Genomic DNA, 7,496 nt, shown 5'->3' with positions numbered 1-7,496 from the left:
CTTAATCCTTTTCCATTTAAAATTTCTGTAACTCTATTAAATAGTTTTTTTTTTTTTTTTTTTTTTTTTTTTTTTTTTTTTTTTTTTAAAAAAAATTATTAGTATTTTAAAAATGATGATTTAATTTAATTTAATTTTAAAAAGATATTACTCATCATAAAATTTATCTTTTGATAAATGAATTTCAAAAGGTTCAACTTTACTATCATTTGGAATGAAGATTGCTTTGAAACTGTTTTCTCTTTTTGGTATATATGGTTTCATGAAATTGTATGCATCTGGTGAAGATTGAGATATCATTTTTTAATTTTTATTTTTTTTTTTATTTTTTTTTTTTATTTTTTATTATTGTTATTATTATTGATATTGATATTAGGAATTTTATATCTTGATGAATTGTGCATCTAATTTCAAAATAAAATGATGAAATGAAAAAAAAAAAAATTAGTAATTTGTGTTAATTTTAATTTATTTTAATTTTTTTAATTTTTTTTTTTTTTGTTTTTATTTTTTATTTTTTTTTTTTTTTTTATTTTATTTTTTTTATTTTATTTTTTTTTTTAAAAAAAAAACTCCCAACCATAATGACAAATACCTCCACCACTGTTACCCAAATCAATAATAATAATAATAATATAAATATAAACACTAATAATAATAATAATAATAATAATAATAGTATGGAAAATAATAATAATAACAACAATGATAATGATGTACCAGTTGGATATGTAAATCAAGGTGAATATCAAATTCATATGAAAATAAAATTTTTTTTTTTTTTTTTTTTTTTTTTTTTTTTGGGTTGGGATGAAAAATCAAACAAGTAAAATAACTAATTTTTTTTTTTTTTAGGATTTGAAAATTGGAAAAAAATTAATCAAAAATGGAGAGATGCTATTTCATCTAATCCAAATTGTGCAGTAAATAAATATAAATCAGTAGATGCTGTTACAATTACTGAAGAATTTTTAAATAGGGGTGGTGTTTTCTCAAAAAGAGTACCTTTACCAGATTTAGTTGCAATATTAGCTGAAGAATGGGAAAATGAAGAGAATTAATTAATGCTTTATTATATTTTTAGATATTAAATAGTAATTAAAAAAAAAAAAAAAAAAAAAATCAAAAAAAAAAAAAAAATTAAAAAAAAAAAAAAATCAAAAAAAAAAAAAGCAAAGAGATAGAAAACACACTCTAAAGTATAGGTATTGGATATTAATCGATTACTACTTTACGAATCATCCATTGGCTCATCAAAGTTCTTTCAGTATGTTCAGTAACAAGTTTTATTGTACCAAAAAAAAAAAAAAAGATGAACCAAAATTAGAAATAAACCTAAAATGATCATTTTTTTATTTTTTTTTTATTAATTATTTAAATATATATAAATAAAAAAAAAATAAAAATAAAAAAAATTTAAAGTTTTGCATTTAAAACTTTAAAACTATTTAAATATAATTATTTTTAAGCATTTATTTTAAACTTTTATTGTGACACAAATAAAAAAAAAAAAAAAAACACTTTTTAATCATTTTATAAAATAAAAATAAAAATAAAAATAAAAAATAAAATAAATTAAGAATTCTTTTTATTTGTGATTTTTTATTATTTTATTTCTCAAACAAATAATCATAAAATATGTTATCATATTTTTTTTTTTTTTTTTTATTTTTTTATTTTTTTTTTAATAAATCTAAAAATAAAAATTACATTTTATTAAGAAACTAAGAATATATTAAATTACCCTTTTACCATTTTCTTATTTTGAATATTTCCAGATATGGAAATTTTCTCTTTGGCTATTGGATTTTACTTTAAATAGTAAAATTTCCTTTTTTTAATTTCAAATAATTTAAAAAATTGATAAATGATAGAGTTTAAATAGAAAGTTTTTTGAAAAAAAAAAAAAATAATCATTTATACAAATGTAAAAAAAAAAATAACAAATAGAAAATAAATCTAACTCTAACAATTAAAAAGGTTTAGATAAAAGTTGATAGACAGTTAAAAATATAATAAAAAAAGGTAAAGTTATTAAAAAAATAAAAATAAATAAATAAATAAATAAATAAATAAATAAATAAATAAATAAATAAATAAATAAATAAATATATAAATAAATAAATAAATAACAATTTAAATCTAACTTTAATATTATTTTTTTATAGTAATTTTACCAAATAAAAATGGTTTACTTTCAATTATAATCTAGATAATATCAATACCAATCAAATGATAGAGAAAGGAAAGATTTATCTATGCACTAAATCATGAAGAAAGGTTGATCATTTAAATATTATTTCTAAACAAATAAAATGAATCAATTCTAATCAAATGTCAGAGAAAGGAAAGATTTATCTATGCACTATGGCATTTTGAAAAGAAGATGATATCATTTTATAAATAAATAATTAGAAATCAAATAAAACTAAAAATAAAATAAAAAATTAAAAAGGTTTAATAAAATATGTTTTTTTTTTTTCATTATTGTTTAAAATATCAATTAAATTAATTTAAAAAACTATTTCTTTTTAATTCTAAAATATCTATTAAAAAATTAAAATATCTATTAATAAAAAATTAAAATTATACAAATGGTTTGTTTTTATGTTTTTCAAAATAAAATTAAAATTGAATAGTAAGTTGGTCATTAATATTATTTTTAGGTTAAAATTAAAATTAATTGGAATGGGGGTATTGTTATATTTTCTATGGGTTTATTTTTATTATTCCATTACCACCATAAATTATTTAATTATTTAATATTTAATAAAAATTTTGGGATGTGGTTTCGTTGAATAAAAACTAATTTGTTTATCAATTAGAAATTTCAATTTTATATATTTTTATCCGTTTTTGTATAATCTGTCAAAAACGAATATTTACAAAAATAAATAAAATAACTAAACAAAGTATTTTGTTTTATTTGAATATTGTGGTAACCTTTTTGACTTTGACATTTGTAAAAAATTGGTTAATTTACAATTAGAAAAATTAAAAAAAAAAAAAAAAAAAAAAAAAAAAAAAGTGATTTGATTTAATATTCTTAAAAAAAAGTATAAATTAAATGTTTATCTTTTTTTTATTTTCATTAAACGAATTTTTAAAATAAAGAAATCAAATCAAATCAAATTAAAATAAAATTTTAAAAAATAAAATGACACTCTTTTGTAAGTATATAAAATTTTGTTTACCTTTTTTTTTTTAAATAATTTAATTACTAATTAATTTATTAAATTATTAGCATCAATCTCATCAATGTCAAGCTCTATGACAAGTTCAAGATCAAGTATCGCATCATTTGGTAGTGGAACAAGTATGGGTTCAAATTCAATTGCATGTAGTGTAGGTAGTGGTAGTTGTGGTAGTGGTAGTGGTAGTGGTGGTTGTGGTGATTTAACCGGTGGAGCTAAATCAAGTGGTGGTAGTTGTGGAGGAAAAGGTGGATCTCATAATCATGGTCATGGACATGGTCATGGACCACATGGTCATGGTGGTAAAGGTTCAGGAGGTTCATGTAGTTGTTAATATAATATATACACATATATATACTTTAAATATTACTTCAATTGTAATAATAAATTATTTAAAATAAAAATCGCTCCTATTTAAATTTTTTTTTAAAAATAATATTTTATTTTTATTTTTATTTATCTATATATTAAAATTAAAAAAAGTACTATTTCATTGCACCATTAAATCTTGTTTATTTGGGAATATTAAAAATTATTTTAATTCTGTATTAAATATTTATTAACTTCTTCCTAAACTTGATCAATCCTTTCACCAGTAAAAAAAAAAAAAAAATAATCATTTATACAAATGTAAAAAAAAAAATAACAAATAGAAAATAAATCTAACTCTAACAATTAAAAAGGTTTAGATAATAGTTCATTGATAGTTTAAAATATAAAAAAATGTAAAATAAAAAAAATAAAATAAAAAAATAAATAACAATTTAAATCTAACTTTATTATTATTTTTTATAGAGTAATTTTACCTAATAAAAATGGTTTATATTATAATCTAGAAAATATAATATATGAATCAAAACCATTAAAATGATAGAAAGGAAAGATTTATCTATGCACTATATCATAAAGAAAGGTTGATCATCATCATATTAATATTATTTCTAAACAAATAAAATGAATCAATTCAAATCAAATGTCAGATAAAGGAAAGATTTATCTATGAACTATGGCATTTTGAAAAGAAGATGATGTCATTTTTAAATAAAAAATTAGAAATCAAAAACTAAAAATAAAATAAAACTCAATAATTAAATTAAAAAGGTTTAATAAAATAAAATAAATTTTATTTTATTTTTTTTTTTTTTAAATTTTCTTTTGATTCTATTATTAATAAAAAAATTAAAATTATACAAATGGTTTGTTGTTATGTTTTTCAAAATAAAATTAAAATTGAATTGTAAGTTGGTCATGAATATTATTTTTAGGTTAAAATTAAAATTAATTGAAATGGGGGTATTGTTATATATTCTATGGGTTTATTTTTTATTATTTCATTACCACCATAAATTATTTAATATTTAATAAAAATTGTGGGATGTGGTATATTTGAATAAAAACTAATTTGTTTATCAATTAGAAATTTCAATTTTATATATTTTTATCCGTTTTTGTATAATCTGTCAAAAAATGAATATTTACAAAATAAATAAAATAATAAAACCAAGTTTTTTGTTTTATTTGAATTTTGTGGTAACCTTTTTGACTTTGACATTTGTAAAAAATTGGTTTATTTACAAATAAGAATAATTAAAATTATTAAAAAAAAAAAAAAAAAAAAAAAAAAAAAAAAAAAAAAAAAGTGATTTGATTTAATATTCTTAAAAAAAAAAAAAAAAAAGTATAAATTAAAAGTTATTTTTAATTTTTTTTCCATTAAACTAATTATTAAAATACCAAATATAAAATAAATCAAATCAAATCAAAATAAAATAAATAAAATAAAATGACACTCTTTTGTAAGTTTTTAAAAAATTTTATTTACTTTTTTTTTTTTTTAAATTACTAATTAAATTAATAAATTATTAGCATCAATCTCATCAATGTCAAGTTCAATGACAAGCTCAAGATCTAGTTTCTCATCATTTGGTAGTGGAACAAGTATGGGTTCAAATTCAATTGCATGTAGTGTCGGTAGTGGTGGTGGTGGTTGTGGTAGTGGTAGTGGTGGTTGTGGTGATTTAACCGGTGGAGCTAAATCAAGTGGTGGTAGTTGTGGAGGAAAAGGTGGACCTCATAATCATGGCCATGGTAATGGTCATGGACCACATGGTCATGGTGGTAAAGGTTCAGGAGGTTCATGTAGTTGTTAATATAATATATACACACATATATATACTTTAAATATTACTTCAATTGTAATAATAAATTATTTAAAATAAAAATCGCTCCTATTTTAATTTTTTTTTTTTTTCAAAATAATATTTTATTTTTATTTTTAATTATCTATATATTAAATTTAAAAATGTACTATTTCATTGCACCATTAAATCTTGTTTATTTGGGAATTTTAAAAATTATTTTAATCCTGTATTAAATAATTATCAACTTCTTCCTAAACTTGATCAATCCTTTCACCAGTAGTACTCTTAAGATTTACTACAGAATTTGAACCTTGATACTGAAATTTATTATTTATTATTTTTTATTTATTAATTCATTTGTTTATTTATTTGTTTATTTATTTATTTAGTTATTTATTTATTTATTTATTTATTTATTTATTTATTTATTAATTTTTTTATTTTTCTAGTTGATTAACCAATATTTTTTTTTTTTTTTTTTTTTTTTTTTTTTTTTTTTTTTTTTTTTATTTATAAATAAATCTAAAAATAAAAATTAAATTTTATTATGATAAATGATCGAGTATAAATAGAAAGTTTTTTGAAAAAATCATTTATACAAATGTAAAAAAAAAATAACAAATATAAAATAAATCTAACTCTAACAATTAAAAAGGTTTAGATAATAGTTGATTGATACTTTAAAAATATAAAAAAGGTAAAGCCATAAAAAAAAATTAATAAATAAAAAAATAACAATTTTAATCTAACTTTATTATTTTTTTTTATAGAGTAATTTTACCAATTAAAAATGGTTAAAATTCAATTATAATCTAGATAATATATGAATCAATACCATTAAAATGATAGAGAAAGGAAAGATTTATCTATGCACTATATCATAAAGAAAGGTTGATCATCATCATATTAATATTATTTCTAAACAAATAAAATGAATCAATTCGAATCAAATGTCAGAGAAAGGAAAGATTTATCTATGCACTATGGCATTTTGAAAAGAAGATGATATCATTTATAAAAAATAATTAGAAATCAAAAAAAACTAAAAATGAATTAAAACCAATAAAATTAAAGATTTAATATAATATATTAAAATTTTTTTTTTTTTTTTTTTTTTTTTTTAATTTCCTTTTGATTCTATTATTAATAAAAAAATTAAAATTATACAAATGGTTTGTTGTTATGTTTTTCAAAATAAAATTAAAATTGAATTGTAAGTTGGTCATGAATATTATTTTTAGGTTAAAATTAAAATTAATTGAAATGTGGGTATTGTTATATATTCTATGGGTTTATTTTTTATTATTTCATTACCACCATAAATTATTTAATATTTAATAAAAATTGTGGGATGTGTTATATCTGAATAAAAACAAATTTGTTTATCAATTAGAAATTTCAATTTTATATATTTTTATCCGTTTTTGTATAATCTGTCAAAAAATGAATATTTACAAAAATAAATGAAAAAACTAAACCATGTATTCTTTATTTGAATTTTGTGGTAACCTTTTAGACTTTGACATTTGTAAAAAATTGGTTAGTTTACAAAAGAATAATTTTTTAAAAAAGAGATTTGATTTAATATTCTTTAAAAAAAAAGTATAAATTTAAAGTTATTCTTTTTTTTTTTTTTCATTAAACGAATTATAATATAAATAAATCAAATCAAATCAAATTAAAATTAAATTTTAAAAAATAAAATAAAATGACACTCTTTTGTAAGTATATAAAAAATTTTATTTGCCTTTTTTTTTTAAAAATAAATTAAATACTAATTAAATTAATAAATTATTAGCATCAATCTCATCAATGTCAAGTTCAATGACAAGTTCAAAATCTAGTTTGGCATCATTTGGTATTGGAACAAGTATGGGTTCAAATTCAATTGCATGTAGTGTTGGTAGTGGTAGTTGTGGTAGTGGTAGTGGTAGTGGTAGTGGTGGTTGTGGTGATTTAACCGGTGGAGCTAAATCAAGTGGTGGTAGTTGTGGAGGAAAAGGCGGATCACATAATCATGGTCATGGTCATGGACCACATGGTCATGGTGGTAAAGGTTCAGGAGGTTCATGTAGTTGATAATATAATATATACACACATATATAATATACATAATATATATACTTTAAATATTACTTCAATTGTAATAATAAATTATTTA

At 18.0% G+C, this 7,496-nt stretch overlaps 5 protein-coding genes across 5 annotated transcripts in view; 4 read left to right on the top strand and 1 right to left on the bottom strand.

Annotated features, from left to right (window-relative positions):
- DDB_G0280877 (hypothetical protein) overlaps nucleotides 1-300 on the bottom strand; it is a gene marked incomplete at both ends in the record, with an annotated part of 2,218 nt that extends 1,918 nt beyond the window's left edge. The window contains 2 exons of the mRNA XM_635867.1: nucleotides 1-33; nucleotides 152-300. The exon at nucleotides 1-33 is cut by the window's left edge and continues 1,918 nt beyond it. Coding sequence (XP_640959.1) covers nucleotides 1-33; nucleotides 152-300 — 182 coding nt within the window. The remainder of the gene's footprint in view (nucleotides 34-151) is intronic.
- Nucleotides 301-584: 284 nt separating this feature from the next.
- On the top strand, nucleotides 585-1,061 carry DDB_G0280875 (hypothetical protein; the record flags this gene model as incomplete). Its single annotated transcript, XM_635866.1, has 2 exons — nucleotides 585-741; nucleotides 856-1,061. 2 exons carry the CDS (start codon nucleotides 585-587, stop codon nucleotides 1,059-1,061), a joined length of 363 nt encoding a protein of 120 aa, XP_640958.1.
- A 2,096-nt stretch (nucleotides 1,062-3,157) lies between these two features.
- Nucleotides 3,158-3,528, top strand: DDB_G0280873 (coiled-coil family protein; the record flags this gene model as incomplete). Its single annotated transcript, XM_635865.1, has 2 exons — nucleotides 3,158-3,170; nucleotides 3,245-3,528. The coding sequence occupies 2 exons, from the start codon at nucleotides 3,158-3,160 to the stop codon at nucleotides 3,526-3,528; spliced, it is 297 nt and encodes a 98-aa protein (XP_640957.1).
- Nucleotides 3,529-4,977: 1,449 nt separating this feature from the next.
- On the top strand, nucleotides 4,978-5,344 carry 2C (coiled-coil family protein; the record flags this gene model as incomplete). Its single annotated transcript, XM_635864.1, has 2 exons — nucleotides 4,978-4,990; nucleotides 5,061-5,344. The coding sequence occupies 2 exons, from the start codon at nucleotides 4,978-4,980 to the stop codon at nucleotides 5,342-5,344; spliced, it is 297 nt and encodes a 98-aa protein (XP_640956.1).
- Nucleotides 5,345-7,043: 1,699 nt separating this feature from the next.
- On the top strand, nucleotides 7,044-7,414 carry DDB_G0280871 (coiled-coil family protein; the record flags this gene model as incomplete). The annotated part of the gene is made up of 2 exons (XM_635863.1): nucleotides 7,044-7,056; nucleotides 7,134-7,414. 2 exons carry the CDS (start codon nucleotides 7,044-7,046, stop codon nucleotides 7,412-7,414), a joined length of 294 nt encoding a protein of 97 aa, XP_640955.1.
- Nucleotides 7,415-7,496: the final 82 nt, after the last annotated feature.

The sequence above is a fragment of the Dictyostelium discoideum genome (genome assembly GCF_000004695.1).
Source record: "Dictyostelium discoideum AX4 chromosome 3 chromosome, whole genome shotgun sequence".
Lineage (NCBI taxonomy): Eukaryota > Evosea > Eumycetozoa > Dictyosteliales > Dictyosteliaceae > Dictyostelium > Dictyostelium discoideum.
This window is presented reverse-complemented; position numbering and strand designations above follow the sequence as displayed.